Source organism: Vulpes lagopus, chromosome 18 (assembly GCF_018345385.1).
Source record: "Vulpes lagopus strain Blue_001 chromosome 18, ASM1834538v1, whole genome shotgun sequence".
Classification (NCBI taxonomy): domain Eukaryota; kingdom Metazoa; phylum Chordata; class Mammalia; order Carnivora; family Canidae; genus Vulpes; species Vulpes lagopus.
The window spans coordinates 17,779,349-17,800,440 of NC_054841.1; the positions used below are offsets into that span (position 1 = coordinate 17,779,349).

At 43.4% G+C, this 21,092-nt stretch overlaps 1 protein-coding gene across 9 annotated transcripts in view; it reads left to right on the forward strand.

Moving 5' to 3' along the window:
- The window catches only part of PTPRT (protein tyrosine phosphatase receptor type T), a 1,030,023-nt gene that overhangs the window by 994,458 nt on the left and 14,473 nt on the right, over window positions 1–21,092 (forward strand). For all 9 annotated transcript variants that reach the window (XM_041733397.1, XM_041733399.1, XM_041733398.1 and 6 more), the window contains one exon: window positions 290–421. In XM_041733397.1, the coding sequence (XP_041589331.1) occupies window positions 290–421 (132 nt within the window). The remainder of the gene's footprint in view (window positions 1–289; window positions 422–21,092) is intronic.

Consider the following 21,092-nt stretch of genomic DNA (forward strand, 5'->3'; position numbering starts at 1 on the left):
CATATTGTAATGATGATTATTTGCTGAGCTCCAAAACATAAATAATTTATTTGGATAATCCCCAGCTGAGTGACACTTTCCTAATGAAACGTCTTAGTTTAGAGGAGAATGAGTTCATTATGAGAAGGCTCTCTTTGCCACTGGGGCATCCAGAGATGAAGAACAGGTAGGTGTTTTGTGCAATCTGTTTGGCAGGTTCAGGGGCCTTGGCAGCCATCCAAGCCTCATCACCATCAGAGCATCACTGCTGGGTGTGTCTTTTACGAGGCCTATGTCATTCCTTTGTCAGAGCCACAAGCAGCCTGCCGCCTTCGTGGTCACCCAGCACCCTCTACCCAACACCGTGGCAGACTTCTGGAGGCTGGTGTTCGACTATAACTGCTCTTCCGTGGTGATGCTGAATGAGATGGACACTGCCCAGGTAGGAGGAGCCCATCCACTTCCAGGTACTCAGGTGCATTCAGGCAGCCATCCCCAAGAGTTGAAGGGAGAGTGTGAGAGTCAGCATAGTGCTGCCTAGCTGGCTGCCAGCACCAAACCAGCCCATCCTGCTGCAGGTGGAGGCTGGGGGGTCTCTTGCCAGGCCCTTCCACCGCCATCCCCCACCCATGCCCTCTCACTTCCAGCGATACCCCCTGCCTGTGCACTTTGTCCAGCCCTCCTCCCCTGTCCAGGGCCAGGTTCTGTAGCTGCATACACCAGGCACTGATTAGAGCCTTGCTCTAAATCACAGTGAGCCCAGGGGCTCACAGAGCCTCCCCAGCTCTGAGCATCTCCAGCCCTGCAGGAAGCCTGATGCCTGGCCACACCCACCCCACCCAGCCTACCCGCTCAGAGATGCAGTCCATAAGGACAGAGCCTAGAGCTTGAACCTTGCACCCTTTGCCCACTAGCCACCCTGAGGATCCTGGCTTCATCGCAGAGTGCTCTTATGTCCAGGCAGGCTTTATTACTTCACCCCCAGGGTCTGACAGATCCAAGCATTATGTGCCTATAGCACATTTCAGTACTCAAGACATGTGTCCTGGGACAGCTTCTGGGGCTCATGACACGGCAGCCATTCCAGGGTGGAAAAAGTGGGAACGTCCTTTCAGGATTTTTGGAAAGTGGTCGTTTTGCTGTCTTAAAAGAAACTCAAGGTATCTCAGTGAACTCCTTTGTGCATGCTGGCCTTGTGTGGGAAAATAAAATGGGTCTGAACTGTGGTCTCAGCCCTGCAGGAGCTCACAGTCTTGCTACAGAGACAGATGAGCAAATTGTCCCAACCTCACGTGGCAGTGCTATAATAGAGGTCAGCCTCGAAGTGCTGTGCTGGCCGAGAACAGGGAGCAATTAATTCTGCCCAGAGGGTGAGGGAAGACTTCAAAAAGAAGGTGACTTTGGCCTTGAAGAAGGCAGCAGAGGTTTGGATGATGCAGCTGAGGGAGCTGGGAAAAGGCACTCTGAGCAGAGGGAGCAGTGGGGCAGAGGCAAGGTGGTGTGAATGTGTGTGGCTTGTGTGCAGAATAGCTTGGGTTGCAGTGTGGCTGGGGCGGGGGTCTGTCTAGGAGCAGGAGATGGTGGTGAGGCTGAAAAATGCAACAGGGCCCTGGCGGCACAGGGCTGCCCATGTGGGCTACAGAGTTTGGGCCTTGGCCTGCATGCAGCATGGTAAGTGTCAGATTCTTACTTTGTAAGCATCAGAACCATTTCTTCGAATAAAGCTTTCATGCAGGCACAGTATATGAAACAGCTGTTGGTGGTGAATCACACCTTGAGGGGTGAACACCACCCAGACTCGTCTTCTGGTTCCCCTCTAGCTTCCCCTGCTGACTCCCCTCTAGCTACCCCTTCTGGTCCTCCCTGCCCCCATGCCTCTTGGAGAATCAGGACTCTGGGTGCCTTTGTGAACCTCTGGGGGTTCCCAGGAGCACTGTGAGACAGTACTTAGCTGTCGAGGGAGGAGAAACATTGCAGCGTTTAAGCCGTGGTGTGGCTGAGTTCCTATTAGAAAGCTGCATCTGGGGACCAGCGAGGAGGAGAAGCTGCAAGGAAATGTGTGAGCCAGGAGATTGGGGAGGAGGATGTTGCCAAGGTACAGAAAAGAGAGGTGGTGGTCTGAACCGAGGAGGTGGCTGGCAGGCGGGACAGCTGGGCTGGGATGTGGAATCTGGGCTTCCAGATGCAGGTGCACAGGTTTGGGGAGCAGCTGGATGCAGGAGGTGAAGGAGAAGTTGTGGATGGTGGCAGGGCCCAGGTCTGGGCAGTCAGGCATCTGGGGACGCTCCAGCTGAGATGGGGAAGGCAGGAGGTGGCAGGGAGAGGAGTCGATTAATGGGATGAAATGGAGTGCCCCGTGGGGTGTGCACGTGAGAGACAAACAGGAGAGATGCGCTCAGTCTTCAACCATATTTGTGGCATATCTGTTAGCCGCCAGGAGCTATTCTAGGTGTTTGGAATGTGTTGTGAACAAGACAGAGCAAGCGAAACAGCAAATTCCCATCTCTGCTGCAACTTCTGTTCTAAAATGGAAGAGACAGTAAATAACAAATACCACCCTATAATGTACCTAATTATATGTTAGACAGTGATGAGTATATGGGAAAAAATACAAGGGCAGGGTAAGGAAGATTGGAAGGTGGGGTTGGGGCATGGAATACAATTGGGTAGTGTTATGAAGGCAGGTCCTACTGAGAAGGTCATAGACGTGTGTGGTTTTGAAAGAGGAGAGAGAATGAGCCCTGTGACCATCTCTGGGAAAAGCATCACAGGGAGATGGGACAACCCACATCCACTCCTTATGGTGGGTTCGTGCCTGGCACATCTAAGGAACAGCACAGAGGCCACTATGACTGGCACAGAGTGAGTGTGGGAACAGCAGCAGGTGACACAGAGACACGGCAGGGCCAGGTCATGGAAGGTCTAAGGGGTCATAGGAAAAACTTGAGATTTTACTGTGAGAGAAGGGAGCCACCAACAGGTCTTGAGGAGAAGAGGGACATACTTTGACTTAAAAAAAAAAATCCCTCTGACTACTGTGTTGGCAATAGGTGATTGGTACAGGAAGGGGAGAACCTCACTTTGGGAAGGGTAGAGAAGCAGGGCTCAAGGTCATTGGCTGTAGCTTCCCCTGCCAGAGTGGGTCTTAGGTAAATGAAGATTTCTCAGCTCCAGATGTTGGTACAGCCTTTGAGAATTGATTCTCTAAATGCAAAAACATCAGGCTCAGAAGAGCCATGAGGTTGGCTGCCATATGCAGCTGGCAAGCATCCCCTAAAATCGGCAGATGAATAGAGCACTTATTGATATAAATATCATCACCGCAACAGCTGGGTGCCTTGCGAAAATAAACAATGACACAGCGTGAGCATCAGAAAAGCCGCCCTTAGCACCTGAAAGGGTGGTTCTTTGAAGTGGTATCAGCATTTGCCTGCCAGCGTGCCCGTGCCAGGACAGCTACAGCTTCCTGGCCAGCCCAGCGACACAGATGGGTCTGCCATAGGTCCTGAGCATCAGCGGAGGATCGGTGCCACATCCTGTGGTTTGACCGGGGACGAAGCATAAGGGCTCGTGTTAAGGGTTGTGGCAGGACTACCTGTAAGTCGCAGCAAAATAGGGTTGAGGAGAGGCTGAGACCTCTCCGAGTGCCTTGTTTTCTTGCACTGCTGGCCAAATCAGCCTGCTTCTGCTCAGAATCTTCCACTGCACCGTTCAATCAGCCATCCCCAGCCACAGATATTCTCCCGTTCTCCACAGTGGCTTCTGCTCAAAGATAATTACAAGCAGTGGGGGCTGAAGATAAAGACTCTGGAGGCAACTACATGTATTTGACCTCAGAGATTTTTTTTTTAACTCCTAAGAACTCCAAGGCCTATGATCAGATTAGTGGGGCAATATCCTAGAACCACAACATCCAGCAAATGACACTGTGGTTTCCAGTGGGAGCATCAGAAAGAACCTTTCCAGCCACACCCAATAGCACTGATGCAAGCAAGATCCCTTCTATCCTCGTGGGCTCTTGGGATAGACCAGAGTCCATGGGGAACAGACACCCTCTTCATGGTCATGCCACACCTACAATATTGTTTAGACAGCTCAGGAGATCTCTGTGCCGGCCATGGGGTGGGGCTGTGCAGTAGGCACAATCATGGCCTCCCCACAAAGATGTCCACATCCTTGTCTCTAAACCAGTGAATGTATTATCTTCCAGAGTAGAAGGGACTCTGCATATGTAGTAAACATAAGGGTGCTGAGATGTGTACATTGTCCTGGGCTATCCAGGTGGACCCAAGATTAGGATCCTAGTAAGAGGGATGAAGGAAGATCAGTCAGTGGTGATGGAAGCAGACCACGGGACAACAGAAGCAGAAAGTGGAGTGATAATAGCCACAGACTGAAGTGTGCTAGCTGCCTCTCAGAACTGGAGAAGATGAGGAATGGATTGTCCCCTGCAGACTCCAGAAAGGAACACAGACAGCTCAGCTGACACTTTGACTTTAACCCTTTAATACTCATTTCAGATTCCTGACCCCCCAGATAATCTGTGTTGTGTTAAGCCACCACATTTGTGGTAATTAGTTGCATCAGCCATAGGAAACTAATACAGACAATAAAACTGTAAACAGGAATTCAGACCCAGAGGTACAGGAATCAGTGCCAGTGTGGGATGTGAGACTGAAATCGTGGGAACATCCAGAGTCAACAGTGTTGGACTGGAAAGTGGTTTGAGCTTGGAGTAATCCACATCTGAATCAGAGACCATCAGGAATCATGAGACAGCAAGATGGAGGGAGCCAAAGAGAAGTCAGATGTCCACCTCACCAACCACAGGACTACTCTTGCTGACCCAGGAGGAGAGATCTTTTAAAAGTCAAGATGCAAAAAAGTCAAGATGCATGCTTTCTGGGTTGTGTTCAATCCTTCAGTCATCCACATGCATTGACTGAAAACCTACCATGCACCAGGCACAGACCAGACCAAAGAGGCACAAACAAACAAAAAAACAAACCCAGTCCCCATGGAGCAGACATTGTAGTGAAGTAATATCTACCTGCCAGACTCCCTTGGCATCAAACAGGATGGAACTGTCTTCAGCTGGAACCATCTCAACCAGACCCCTGAGTAGCAGGAAGAAGCTGACCGGGAAGCAGAAGGGATGGAAGGGGCAGTGTGTAGGCAGCATGTCACATGCTCCTGAGCTCTGTGGGTAGCCTTAGAAGAATCCAGCAAGAGATGACCACCACACATCACCCCACCATCCTGGAATCAGGTTTGGGGTCAATGAGATCCAGTGTCACCTTGGTTGTCTCCACAGAGTAAGTGCTAGGTTTTTAGTATCCCTTGAATATCGTACTCATTTATCATACTGACTATGCTTGCAGCATCCCTCTGAGTTTCTCAGTGTTTCCCTTGTCACTCATTCTAGAGGGGACATGTTATTGTGCTTACATCTTAAAGATTTTATCATTTGTATGTTCTCCAAACACCTTTTGATATTTCCCAAGTCTTTCACCAGAGATGTGCTATTTTAGCAGCTTTTGTTTTCCAAACTGTATTTACTAATTAATCATTGGTTAGTTTTACTTGTATGTTTTTCCACAAACATAACTACCCCAATGAATTTCTGATTGGCAGACCATATACAGAACTAACACTAGACGGTCTAAATCCAGCCCAAAGCCAGAGACTTGATGTTCTTCACTCCAGGACAACAACGTGATTTTCGTTAGCTTCTAAAGACTTTGGAGATCTCTCATTGGCTTCTCCTGCCAACTTTATAGACCCCACTTTGGAAACCACTGATCTGACTGGGGTCCATTTCCCCTCATTTTGCACATCAGAAAGCTGAGGTCTAGGCAAGAAAAAACGATTTATCCAGAGCCCCATAGCCCATCATTGACTTGGGTCCAATCTACCAGGGATTGTGAAGATTTTGGTTACCATTTAAACAATAGGATTTCCAGGGCCCCGGTGCCTGCTCATCACTGACTGGTACGTGGGTATATGTAGCAGAAAGAAAGCTCTTGTTAGGTATAAAATAAGAGCTCTGTAAAAGCTGAGCCGCCGAGTTCTGAGGCTCCCACCATGGAGAGTCTGAGAGTTCAGGTGATGCTAGGCCAGGTAGAAAGTTGACGGAGTGTGAGACCAAGAATTGTACATTCACACAGTTTCTAGAAGTGAGAGAGGGAAGCTCATCATCCTCCCAGGAGAAGAGCAGGGGTGATATTTCAGAGATGTCTTTTCTTGTCATTGTGCCTGCAAGACAAATAGAAAGCAATGATATCTCCATCTTTATCTCGGCTTATGAAAACACAGCCTAACATGCTGGCAAAACCCACAGAAAACCGAAGGCTCTGAGAGCCTCGAGTCTGGCTGTGTTTCTGTTCCAATAGGTATCAGTAGAATAAGAAGTCTTGGGGGGGGGGCACCTGGGTGGCTCAGTTGGTTAAGCATCTGCCTTCGGCTCAGGTCATTATCCCAGGGTCCTGGGATTGAGTCCCATGTTGGGCTCCTTGCTCAGCAGGGAGTCTGCTTCTCCCTCTCCCTCTGCCCCTTTCCACTGCTTATATTCTCTCTCTCTCTCTCATAAAAAAAAAATCTTTTTAAAAAGTAGTCTGGGTCTATGAGACCTGCCTTCAAGTTCTAACCCTGCTGCCTACTTGCTGTGTGGCCTTAAGCCAGTTTCATAAGCTGTCCCAAATCTCAACGTGATCTTCTATTAAAGTCATATAACCCAGAGGTCAGCCAAATTCACGCTGTCCTTGAAAATTTAATTGAAATGGGCTCCGCTTCCTCTTCCCCATCCTGTGGCCAAGTTTATTATCTACCCCATAGATATCTGGGAATTGCAAGGGAGTCCTGTTTGCATGCTTACTTCCCACTTCCCGCTCAGGCCTTACTGGGGACAAAGTGGGGTTCGAATCCCAGTAATGCCCATGATCAAAGGTTAAACGTTGCACATCCTCATTCTTAACTGCACCTCCCCTTGCCTCCTCACCCCTGGCATGTGGCAGCACATCTACCCATCCACACCCTGTTGCCCAAACCGTTTCCTACCTCTGCCTCTCCTTCCATGCCTCCCATAGCAATGCTACCTTCTACCCAAAAGCTGTGCCTTTCTTAAGCCATAGGGTTGCACTCTCTTTAATACACAGTGTTACATTATAGTGAAGGTACACTATTATATTAGTTTCATGTGTATAGTGTAGCAGTTCAGCAGTACCATAGGTTACTCAGTGTTAAAATATTTGCACTCCCAATCTCCTTCACCATTTTCACCCAACCCCCACCCAGCTCTTCTGATAACCATCACTTTGTTCTGTGTAGTTAAGGCTCTGTTTTTTGGTTTGTCTCGTTTTTCTCTATTCCTCCTTTGTTTTGTACCTTAAATTCCACATATGAGTGAAATCATATAGTATTTGTCTTTCTCTAACTTATTTCACTTAGCATTATACTCTAGACCTACCCATGTAGTTCCAAATGGAAAGATTTCATTCTTTTTTATGGCTGAATAATATTCTGTATATATACTACTTCTTTATCCATACATCTATTGCTGGACAGGTAGGCAGCTTCCATAATTTGGCTATTATAATTAATGCTAGAATGAACATTGGGTGTATGTTTCCCTTTGAGTGTGTTTTTGTTTTCTTTGGGTAAATACCCAATAGTACAGTTACTGGGTCATAGGGTAGTTCTATTTTTAACATTTTGAGGAACCTCTATACTGTTTTCCATAGTGTCTGCACCAGTTTTCATTCCCACTAATAGTGCATGAGGATGAGGGTTCCTTTTTCTCCACATCCTCACCAACACTTGTTGCTTCTTGTATATTTTGTTTTAGTCACTCTGACAGGTATGAGGTGATATCTCATTGTGCTCTTTATTTGCATTTCCCTGATGATGAGTGATGTTAAACATCTGTTTCATGTGTCTGTTGTCCATCTAGATGTCTTCAATTTGAAGAAATGTCTGTTCATATTTTCTGTCCATCTTTAAGTGGGTTATTTGTTTTGGTGTTGAGTTGTATAAGTTCTATATATATTTTGGATACTAACCCTTTATCAGATATATCCTTTGCAAATATCTTCTCCCATTCAGTAGATTGACTTTTGGTTGTTTTGACTGTTGGTTATTTCCCTCACTGTGCAGAAGCTCTTTATTTTGATGTAGTCCCAATAGTTTATTTTTGCTTTCGTTTTCCTTGCCTCAGGAGACATATCTAAAAAGATATTGTTATAGTTGATGTCAGAGAAATCACTCCCTGTGTTCTCTTCTAGGATTTTTATGATTTCAGGTCTCAGATTCTGGTCTTCAATCAAATTTGAAGTTAGTTTTGTCGGTGGTGTAAGAAAGTGGTCCAGTTTCATTCTTTTGCATGTTGCTGTTCAGTTTTCCTAACACTATTTCTAAAGGGACTGCCTTTTTGCCATTGGATATTCTTTCCCACTTTGTTGAAGATTAACTGACCTCATAATTATGTGCTTTTCTGTGCCATTGATCTGTGTATCTGTTTTGTACCAGAACCATACTGTTTTGATTACTACAGTTGTATAATATAACTTGAAGTCCAGAGTTGTGATGCCTCTAGCTTTGCTTTTCTAAGATTGCTTTCTCTATCTGGGCAGAGTCTTTTGTGGTTCCATACAAACTTTAGGATCATTTGCCACTTCATTATTGGTGTACACAAATGCAATGGATTTCTGTCCATTAATTTTGTATCCTGCAAGCATAATGAATTCATTTATCTCTATTCTAGTAGTTTCTATGATGAAGTCTTTTGTGTTCCCTTCTATATGGTATCACGTCACAAATAGTGAGTCTTACTTCTTCCTTACTAATTTGGGTGCCTTTTATTTTTTTCCTCTCACCTGCTCAGCTTGATTACTTTCCATGACTCTGTCCTCCAGGTCACTAATTTGTTCTTCTGCTTCTTCTAGCCTGCTATTTATTCCATCTATACATTTTTAGTTTCATTTATAGTGTTCTTCACTTCTGATTGGTTCTTTTTTTCCCTCATTGTTAAGGGTTTCAGTGATGTCTTCTACTCTTTGTCAAGTCCAGTGAGTATCTTTATGACCGTTACTTCAAATTCTCTATCAGGCATGTTACTTATCTCCATTTTTCTTAGGTCCTGCTCTTTCATTTGGGACATACTCCTCTGTCTCCAAATTTTTTCTACCTCTCTGTGTCTGTTTCTGTGTGTTAGGAAAGTCAACTATGTGTCCTGTTTTTGAAAGTAGTGGGCAGGGTGTGCACTTTTAACAAGGTGGTCCTTTGCCAGAGAGAATGTGCCCCCACTGCTAAGACTGGGGCCAGCTGAGGCCAATCCACAAAGCATGCACAGGCAGGGCACACACAGTACCCACAAACTGTGGACACTGGTCCTTTTCCACAAGGGATGAGCCACTGCTGCTGAGACCTGGCTGGCTGGGGCTGCTTTGCAAAGCATGCATGGGTGAAGCGTGCAGTTTTAACAAGGCACATGTGTCCTCTGCAGGAGGTAATCAGCTGCCACCATTTCTGCCAAAACTGAGGCCCTGCGAAGCATGCGGTCAGAAGACATGGTGTTGGCAAGGTTTGCAGGATCTTCTCAGGGAGGAGCCTCACAGCATCATGACTCAGGCAAACGTGACTGGAAATGGCAGATCTGCCAAAGCACAGGGGAGCAGGGCTTGGTGTAAGCAAGTTAGGTAGTTAATGTGGGTGCTGTGCTGGTTCCCACAGGTGGCCATGTGTTTATACTGGGGGATGAAGGCAGGAAACAGCACCTGCCACCTCCTTTGTTCCTGGAGGGGTCTCCCTGTAAACTCTACCCCTCTGGGATGCTCTGAGATGAGTAAATAACAATCCCACCCATAGGACCCTGGCATTTTCAAACTGCTGCTTCGAGGCTTGGTCTCTATGGGCTGGTTGTTGTGCTGTCTCTTTAAGCCTAGGGACTCAACTTCCTAACATCCTCCTGGCTCTCCCAGAACCAAGCCGGCTGATTTTTAAAATTCCAGGCTTTAAGTCCTCCTAGTTGTAAGAACTCAGAAAATTTGGTTTGGTTTCAAAGCCAAATGCTATGAGGATTCACCTCCCCCATTTGGGCTCCCTGTTATGATCCTTTGTTCCTCTCTCCTCTCCTCACCCACAGTTCCTTCCTAAGGATGACCTGTGAGTCAGTTTAGCCCCTACCCCATCTCTTCCCTTCCTACCCTCTTTCCCTCTTTGATGTGGCCTCTCCTCTACATTTAGTTGTTGAATTTGTTCTGCCAGTCTTGAGATTGTTTTCTACATCATTTGCACTTAATGTGAGTGTTATCTAGTTGTATTCACAGAACGAGGTGATATTTGGGTCCACTACTACACCTTCTTCACCAGAAGTCCTTCTTGAGCTCTCTCTTCAATACCTCTTTCTGAAGCCTGCCCTGAGACTTTGCCATCCACTCTATATCCTCTGTAAATATTCTTCTAAAATCCTTCCCTTTCTCCTCAGACTCCAATGCAACTGTCATAAGTAAGTTCCCCCAACTACATAGAAATTGCACTATTCACCAGGCTGTTGAGAGGCAGATGTGCTTTAATCACCAGTCATGTGCCTCTTTCTCTCTGCCCCTTGCTTTGTACCTGCCACCTCACCCTCAATCTCTCTTCCTTAGCTAGCCAATTATATGATTTTGGTTCTTTATAGAATCTATTTAAAGGAATTTTATAATCACTGATCTAGATTTTGAAACCAATTCAGGTGACTTTCACATTTTTCTCTTAGAAATACTAATTCAATTTCACCTTGAAGTGGCCCAGGATTGATTTCCCCTACTACGAACCTGGAATAAGCAGAGTCCTTCATTTCTGAAGCTGTGATATTAATTGGCCTTTCCATCTTATCAAAGTATTGTTTAATTAACAAAAGGCATAACTAAGGTGCACTGAAATGTGCTTTTAAATTGTTGATTCCAAAAATAGGCCCATATGCTAGTTTTCATTCAACTCATCAGAACATGTTTATTCCAGCAACTAACAAGCTTTCTGATTCCATCAGCAAGAAAATGATGTTCAACAGTGAGGCTACCTCCACATTTGTTACATTTCACGTGTGAACTTGCTATCCCAAAGGACATCTTTTCATGGTCCAAAGAGCTATGGAGATCACTAGGTGGAATAATGTATGGCAGCTGTTCCAGGGCCATTCACACATGCTTGGTTTAACTTGTTCTGACAATAAATAGCAGAAGTCCCTTTGCTTTTCTGGAAGAAGCATGGACATTTCTGAATCATATGCAGCAACTGAACTGGCTTCCCCTCCCAGGTGTGATCAGCAAGACTGACTGTGTGTATCTGCAGTGGTGTGAAGCCCTCCCTTCGAGAAGGCAACACCATCCCTCCCTAGTCTATTGGGTAAGAAAAGGAGGGGGTGGTGCCAAGACATGAGGTGGGAAAGGGCCATGCAGACTCTAGGCTAGAGAGGATTGGAACCTATTTTTGTAGAAAGCCACTTCAAAATAATTTCAACTAAATAAAAAAAAAAAATGCCAAAGTTGCATCAAGTGTACATGCAGCCCCAGGTCACCTAGGTTCTCATAGTCTTAGAACCAAGTGGGCCTCCTTGAACCCTCCACCATTTTCCAGGACCTTAAGAAACCATAGATCTCTAAGGAGCTTGGGAAGATGGAGGAGTAGCAAGACCCTGAGCTCATCCTGTCCCACATCTTCAACTAGGTATCATCTACATCCCAAGTCAACAAGTCACAGAGTGATCCAAAGACTGGCAGAACAAACTTCACACCTACTTATAGAAAAAAGCTGCATATGAAAGGTTAGGATACAGAGAGCAAAGAAATGAGCCCTTACACCAGGGAACTCACCCAGGGAAAACTAATCTCCATAACATTTGGCTTTAAAAACAGAGGGGCTGGGGTGCCTGGGTGGCTCCGTTGGTTAAGCATCTGACTCTTGATTTCAACCCAGATTGTGTTCTCATGATCTATCATGAGATCAAGCCCTGAGTCAGGCTATAGGCATGAAGCCTGCTTAAAATTTTCCCTCTGCCCCCTAACCCCCACTTGTGCTCTTACTCTAAAATATGTGTGTGTTTGTGTGTTTGTGTTTGTGTGTGTGTGTGTGTGTGTGTGTGTGTAATAAAAACCAGAGGGATTGAATTCTGTGAGCTTTAAAAGGCAGCAGACTCAGCACTGGGCCAGCCAGGAGGGCAAGTGAAAGCTGGAGAGAGACAGCAGCCTCAAAGAGACAGCAGCCTGCACAGAAAAGCAAATTAAGGCAACATTTTATATACCAGGGCAAATGGGAGACAGGTCTGTTCATACTGATTTGGGAGTGTATTGTGGGACTTCTCTGAAAGTGAGGGACCTGGCAGGCACCATGTTCCTCCCTTATCCCCCAGCATAAACACAGAGCCACCTGTGGGACACTGGGCTGCACAGACACTTCTGTGTGACCTGCTGGCAGTACGCTACCCCCATGAGTTCTCCTGAGGACTCACCCACTCGAAGCCTGCTGGCCTCTGCCCTAGGCTCAGGGCAAATTTTGTTAAAGCTGCACATATGCCCTGACAGGCTGATAGGTGCACAGCAGCCTCAGTGTGCCATGCACAGCACCATGCCCCCAGCTGCCGCTGTGGGCTGTAACCAGCTGCCATCACATGCCATGCCCTGCCACACACTCACAGCCACCATTGTGCACCAGGCTCAGCTGCACCCAGCCACCTCCTTACACCACTTCCAGTCTTGCACCCTTGGCAGACAGCCCTGGCACACAGCCCCCACCAGCTCCGACATACAGCCCCAAGTTGCCACAGCATTTCAAGATATCCAGCATAGGACTGGTGGTCCAGCAAAAATTTTGCTAACACCACTGGGCCACTCCCAAGTTCCCTAGGAGCATACCTCCTTGGAATGAGGTGCTTGAGTCCCACTAACACCAGAGAGAAGCACAGGCCACAACAGGCAGCCATAATGTAGCCATATATCAGCACAGACAACTGCACTGAAAGGAAAAGTGACTCAGACACAACAGCAGGGTATAAGCAAAAAACATAGAAAACTCTCCTGAAGTGCCAGATTTTGGTGAACAGGGGACACTGCAATGCAGGGCACTGCAGGGCACTCCAGGATCTCTTTTTCATAATATCACTACTTTTAAGAGCAGAATACACAAGTGGCTTTATTAACACAGAAAACAGACACAAAGAGGCAGACAAAATGAAGAGACAGAGAAATTTATCCCAAATGAAAGAACAGGGCAAGGCCACAGCCAGAGATCTATGCAAAACAGATATAAGTTACATGCATGATAGAAAATTTAAAGCAATGATCAAAAGGATACTCGCTGGACTTGAGAAAAGGGTGGAGGACAGGGGCACCTGTGTGGCTCAGTGGTTGAGCGTCTGCCTTTGGCTCAGGTTGTGATCCTGGGGTCCTGGGACCAAGTCTCATATCAGGCTCCCCATGGGGAGTCTGCTTCTCCCTCTGCCTATGTCTCTGCTTCTCTGTGTCTTTCATGAATAAATAAAATCATTTTTTTAAAGGGAAGGTGGAGGACATCAATGAAATCCTTAACACAGAGATAAGGAATAACATAGCAGAGATAAAGGGCTAAATGAATGAAAAACATGCTTGGTGGAATGAATACAAGGATGGAAGAAGCAGAGAAATGAATTACTGACCTAGAAGACAGACTAATGGAAAATAATGAAGCTGAACAAAAGAGAGAAAAAAGAAATATGCAAAACGAGGATAGATTTAGGGAACTGACTCCATCTGATGTAATAACATTCGTATTATGGGGAGCCCCAGAAGAAGAAGAGAGAAAGAAGAGCAGAACATTTATTTGAGGAATTAATAGCTGGAAACTTCCCTAATCTGGGAAAGGAAACATATCCAGATTCTAGAGGCACAGAGAACTCCAGCCAAAATCAACAAAAGCTGATTCACACTAAGCATATTGTAATTAAACTTACAAAATATATTGATAAAGAAAAAAAAATGTTAAGCAGCAAGACAAGAGACAACAGTAACTTATAAGAGAAAATCCATAAGGATAACAGGAGATTTTTCAACAGAAACTTTGCAGGCCAGAAGAGAGTGGCATGATATATTGAAAGTACTGATTGGGAAAAATCTGCAACCAAGAATATTCATTCCAGCAAGGCTATTGTTCAGAATAAAGGAGAGAGAGAGAGTTAGGGTTAGGGTTTCATTTGTCATTTCCCAGACAAATGAAAACTAAAAGAGCTTGAGACCACTAAACAGGCCCTGCAAGAAATATTAAAGGGGACTCTTTGAGTGGAAAGGAGAGACCAAAAGTGACAGTTATAAAGGTAGGAAACAAAAAAGCAGTGAAAATGAATATTTCTGTAAAATTTCAGTCAAGGAACTTTTAAAAAGCATATAAAATATAATAACATATACTAAAAATGTGGGGAGGAGAGGAGTAAAGAATGGTTTCAAACTTAAATGGCCATCAATCTAATATAGACTGCTATCTGCAAAAGAAGCTATATACAAACCTAATGTAGCCATATATCAAAAACTTCTAATAGACTTGCAAAGAATAAAGAGAAGGAAATCCAAACATACTAAAAATAATCAGCAAAATATGAAAGAAAGACAAGAAAGGATCAGAGAAGATCTTCAGAAACATCACAAAACAAGTAATAAAGTGACAATAAATACATATCTATCAGTAGTTACTTTGGATGTGAATGGACTAAATGATCCAATCAAAAGACATAAGGTGAGAGGTTTAAAAAAAAAAAAAAGACCTATCTATATGCTTCCTACAAGAGACTCATTTTGGACCTAAATATACTGATCGAAAGTCAGGAGATGGAGAAACCTCTACCATGCAAAGGGATGTCAAAAGAAAGCTAGAGTAGCAATACTTCTATCAGACAAAATAGACTTTAAAACAAAGGCTATAACAAGAAACAAAGAAGGGCACTATATAATAGTAATGGGAACAGTCCAACAAGAAGATATAGCCATTGTAAATATTTATGCACCCAACATGGGAGCACCCAAATAACTTAAATCAGTTAAGAAAAAACATAGAAGAATTAATTGATAACATTGCAATAATAGCAGGGAACTTTAACATCCCCACTTACCCCATAATCACCCCATAATCAATGGACAGATCATCCAAACAGAAAATGAACAAGGAAACAGTGGATTTGAATGACACCCTAGACCAGATGGGTCTAACCGATATATTCAGAATGTTCCATTCTGAAACAGCAGAATATACATTGTTTACAAATTGTACATGGAACATTCTCCAGAGATCACCTATTCACCCACAAAACAAGCCCCAACAAATTCAAAATAATCCAAGTCATACTATGCATCTTTTCTGACCACAACGCTATGAAACTAAAAATCAACCATAAGTAAAAATCTGGAAAGATCACAAACGCATGATGTTGAATACCATGCTACTAAACAATGAATGGGTCAACCAGTAAATCAAAAAGTATATGGAAACAAACAAAAATGAAAACATAATGGTCCAAAATTGGGATGCAAATAAAGTGGTTCTAAGAGGAAGGCTTATAGCAATATAGGCCGAACTCAAGAAATAAGAAAAATCTCAAACAACCTAACCTGACACCTAAAGGAGCTAGAGAAAGAACAGCAAACAAAACCTAAAACCAGCAGAAGGAAGGAAATAATAAAAATTAGAAAAATAAATGATGCAGAAACTAAAAAGACAATAGAACCAATCAATGAAACCAGAAGCTGGTTCTTTGGGGAAAAAAAATCAATAAGTTTGATAAACCTCTAGCCAGACTTACCAAGAAAATAAAAGTACCCAAATAAATAAAATCACTAATGAGAGAAGAGAAATAACAACCAACACCACAGAAATAGAATCATGAGAGATTATGAAAACCTATATACCAACAAATTGGACAATCTAGAATAAATGCATAAATTCCTAGAAACATATAAACTACTGAAACTGAAGCAGGAAAAATAAAAAATTCAAATAAGCCAGTAATCAGCAAGGAAATTGAATCAGTAATCAAAACACTCCCAGCAAACAAAAGCCCAGGACCAGATGGCTTCACAGTCAAATTCCACCAGACATTTAAAGAATAATTAATACCTATTCCTCTTAAGCTATTACAAAAAAAAAATAGAAAAGGAAGGAAAACTTCCAAATTCATTCAATGAGGCCAGCATTACCCTGATACCAAAACCAGATAAAGACACCACTAAAAAAGAGAACTACAGGCCAACATCTATGATTAACATAGATAGAAAAATCCTCAACAAAATACTAGCAAACTGAATCCAACAATGTATTTTTAAAAATTATGCAGCACGGTCAAATGGGATTTATTCCTGGGTTGCAAGGGTGGTTCAATATTTGCAAATCAATTGATGTGACACATCAATAAGGGAAAGAATGAGAACCAAATGATCATTTCAATAGACAGAAAAAGCACTTGACAAAGTGCCATTCATGATAATAACCCTCAGCAAAGTAGACTAAGAGGGAACATACTTCAACATAATAATGGCCTTATATGAAAAATCCCACAGCAAAATCATCTTTAATGGGGAAAAACTGAGAGCTTTTTTCCTAAGGTCAAGAAAAAGACAAGAATGTCCACTCTCACCCCTTTTATTCAGCATAGTACTTGAAGTCCTAGCCATAGCAATCAGACCACAAAAACAAAAAGCATCCAAGTCAGTAAGGAAGAAGTAAAACTTTCACTATTTGCAGGTGACATGATACTATATATAGACAATCCAAAAGACTCCACAAAAAAACCAACTACAACTGATAAATAAATTCATTAAAGTCACAGGATTCAAACTCAATGGACAAAAATCTGTTACATTTCTATACGCCAATGATGAAGCAGCAGAAAGACAAATTAAGAAAACAATCCCATTTACAATTGCACCCAAAGTAATAAGATACCTAGGAATGAACCCAAACCAAAGAAGTGAAAGACCTCTTCTCTGAAAACTATAAAATGCTCATGAAAGAAATTGAAAATGATACAAAGAAATGAAAGGACACTCTGTGCTCATGGATTGGAAGAACACATATTGTTAAAATGTCTATACTACCCAAAGCAACATACACATCTAATGCAATGCCTATCAAAATGCCAACAGCAGTTTTCACAGAACTAGAACAAAAAATCCTAACATTTGTATGGAACCAAAAAGACCCCACCCCAATAGTCAAAGCAATCTTCAAAAAGCGAAGCAAAGCTGGAAGCATTATAACTCCAGACTTCAAGTTATATTACAAAGCTGTAATAATCAAAACATTATAGTACTGGTACAAAAAATAAACATATGGGTCAGTGGAACAGAATAGAAAATGCAGAAATAAACCCACAATTTATATGGTCAATTAATCTTCAATGAAGCAGGAAAGAATATCCAGTGGCAAAAAGGACAGTCTCTTTAACTGGTGCTGGGAAATGGTGCACAAATGGTGCTGGGAAAACTGGACAAAACATGCAAGGAATGAAACTGGACCATTTTCTTATACCACAGATAAAATTAACTTCAAATTTGATTAAAGATCTAAATGTAAGACAGGAAATCATAAAAATCCTAGAGGAGAACACAGGCAGTAACTTCTTTGACATCAGCCATAGCAACTTCTTTCTAGATATGTCTCCTGAGGCAAGGGAAACAAAAGCAAAAAGAAAATACTAGGATAACATCAAAATAAAAACCTTCTGCACGGCAAAGGAAACAATCCACAAAACTGAAAGGCAACCTACAGAATGGGAGAAGATATTTGCAAATGACTCATCCAATAAAGGTTTGGTATCCAAAATATATAAAGAACTTCTAAGATTCAACCCCCCAAAAAACAATAATCCAATTAAAAAACAGGCAGAAGACATAAACAGACATTACTCCAAAGATATACAAATGACCAGCAGACACATGAAAAGGTGTTCATCATCACTAATTTTCCAGGAAATGCAAATCAAGCTGCCTACCATGAGCTATCATCCCACACCTGTTAGAATGGCTAAAATCAGCAACACAAGACTCAACAAGTGTTGACAAGGATGTGAAGAAAGGGGAACCCTCTTGCACTGTTGGAGGAAATGCAAGGGGTGAAGCTGCTGTGGAAAATATATGGAAGTTCCTCAAAAAGTTAAAAATAGAACCATCCTATGATCTAGCAATTGCACTACTGGATATTTACTCAAAGAATATGAAAACACTAATTCGAAGGGATTAACATTTACCCTTATGTTTATAGAAGCATCATCTACAACAGCCAAGATGATGGAAGCAGCCCAAGTGTCCACCAATTGATGAATGGGTAAAGAAGATGTGCTATAGATACACAATGGAATATTATTCAGCCATAAAGAATGAAATCATGCCATTTGCAATGGCATGGATGGAGCTAGAGAGTAAAATGCTAAACAACATAAGCCAGAGAAAGACAAATACCATATGATTTTACTCATAAGTGGAATTTAAGAAAAAAAAGCAGAAGGAAAAAAATGAGAAAGAGAGAAAGAAACCAAGAAACAGACTCCTAATTATAGAGAACTGATGGTTACTGGAGGGGAGGGAGGCAGGGGATGGGTGAAATGGGGGTTGGAGATTAAGGAGAGCACTTGTGATGAGCATCAAGTGATGTGTGGAAGGGTTGAATCACTGTATTGCACACCTGAAACTAATATAACTCTGTATGTTAACTGAAATTTAAAAAGAAACTCAAAAATAAATACTGACAGCTTAAAAAAAAAGAAAAGAAACCATAAGCCTCCCTCCCCAAAATTTCTGTAAATTCCTGGTGCTTGTGTGCTCATAGACTCCTCAGTTCACACATGGGGTTCCCGCTCCCTTTGTGTGTCACCTAGATAGCAAAGCTCAGTTCCTCACTGGTTTCCTCAAGAAACCTCCATGTGCATTGAGCCTTATACATGTTATGACAAATTTACTGAATGTTTAGGAGGTTGGAGGGGCCACATGACACAGTGATTGACCTTCTACCCTTCCACTGGTTCTCCTATGCTCCCAACCTTTCTCATCTCCTGGGTCCCTCTTAATAACATCCCACAGCTCTCTCTGCTTGGACATACACAACAGTGTCCCCATGTGCAGGATGCTGCCCACCCCCACTGCTACCCCAAGCTGGCTGATCAAGAATTTTCATGAGGGCAGTCCTATGGGTTACTACCCTAAAGAGAATTTTTCATAAAGAATATTAAGTAGGAGGGGGACAAATCCCTTCACTTTATCCCCCTTGTTTTGAGTGACCATCCCCCACACTGCCTGCTAAAGATAGCTCACACTGAGGAATCACTAAAGATCCCTGTGCGAAGTAACACATTAAGATTCCCAACCACTCATAACCCAGAGAAACTATAAGATTTGGCCAGTCTCAGCTAAAGGGCATCAGGGCTGGGACTTGAACCCAGGGCGCTTTGAGCAGGATCCCCACTACCTTGAGCTACTCTATGGACACAGGCTAAAATGGTAGTGCCCACTGAGGCATCATCCCAGCACTTGGACATCAGAACAGCCCAGAGCTAAATCACAGAGGATGTTTCTTGTTGGTGAGAATAATTTCCAAGCCCTAGAGGGTCACTAGAAACAGAACACTGGCCTCCCCCGCTTCTTTATCCTGCTTCCCATGCCTGGACTGTGTGCAACATCCATGCCTGGACTGTGTGCAACATCCATGGCTGTCGGGAAACCTGATGATGCTTGGCGGCTCAAACACCCCATCTGCCCACACATCACTGGGCTGCATGTCACCATGCTACTGTTGCCACTCAGGTCTCACAAATCAGGGAGCTCAAGTGAAAGGATGACTCTGCTTTAGGATTAGAAGGACCCTGCACCCTTCCCCAGCTCTCTGGGCATCATGGGAGAGTGACCTGGAAAATCAAATGCATAGAAATGTCCCAAAATATAGGAGTCTTGTTTGAGGCATAGTAAAACCTATTAGCTTGAGAAATTGGTCTGGAAATCTTATTAAAAGAGACAAATCATTCCGCCTTCTCTCGGGACTGAAAATATTGGGGGTAATAGACTTTCCCTGATGCCTAGGACCCATGAACCTCACATCAGGATCACAGCCAACCTCTGGCAAGGCTCAATTCAGTGCAGGTGATAAAGGCTATTATTTTTTTTTTAATGGGCAGTTCTGATTAATTCTGATTTCTTTGGCCAGCCACGGACTTATCTCTACCAGTCCCTCATTACTGTGAAGGTTGCAAGCCAGAAGAGCCAATGGCAAAGAGAAATAAAGTTCAAATTGTGGGTTTGTCATTATTGCACAGCTCAGCAGATAACTGTCCAGCACCCCCACCACACACACACACACACACACACACACACACCCGACTTCTCTTTCAATATGCTCAATTAACCCACGATGGAGATGGGAAAGCAAGGCACCATTCCATTATGAAACCTGGCCTTGCTTCTTTGCTATTTAAGAGGAATGATAAGAAGAATCCTTCAAATATGTATGTTAGCTATTATCATTATGGTGGTTATGTTTGCTGGGCACTGATAGGTTCCAGAATATTGTGAATCACTGGAATTGAGCAGATGTTTATTCCATGCCTGGCACTATGCTAAGGGCTTTCTTCACATGTATCATCTCCTTTATCCTTGGAACAACCCTGTAGGTCAAGGGTTGGCAAACTTTCTCTGTAAAGGACCAGACAGAAAATGTTTTAGGTTTTGCAGGCTGTTTTAGATTATGCAGGGTATTCTCACTACACAAATCTGCTGTTGTAGTTTGAAAGCAGCCACAGACAATATGTACATGAGTAAGTATGGCTGTATTTCAATAAAACCGTATTTACAAAATAAGCCAACTGGCCAGGTTTAGCCTGTAGGTCATCATGTGGATATGTGATTCCCAGGCTGGAATTTGGGTTATTTTCTCTCTCCTATATCCTCTTTCCTCCCTGCTCTTCCATTCTGGTTCTACTTCTAGAGGAAGGATAAAATAAAAGATGTTTTTGCATGTGACTACCCAGGGAGAGTTGGCTGTTCTCTTTCAACAAAAGGGAGAGGATCATTTTCATGAAGATCCTGCCTCCGTGGTGGCTATAAGGGGGCCATCAGATTTCCATGAGTCAACTGTCA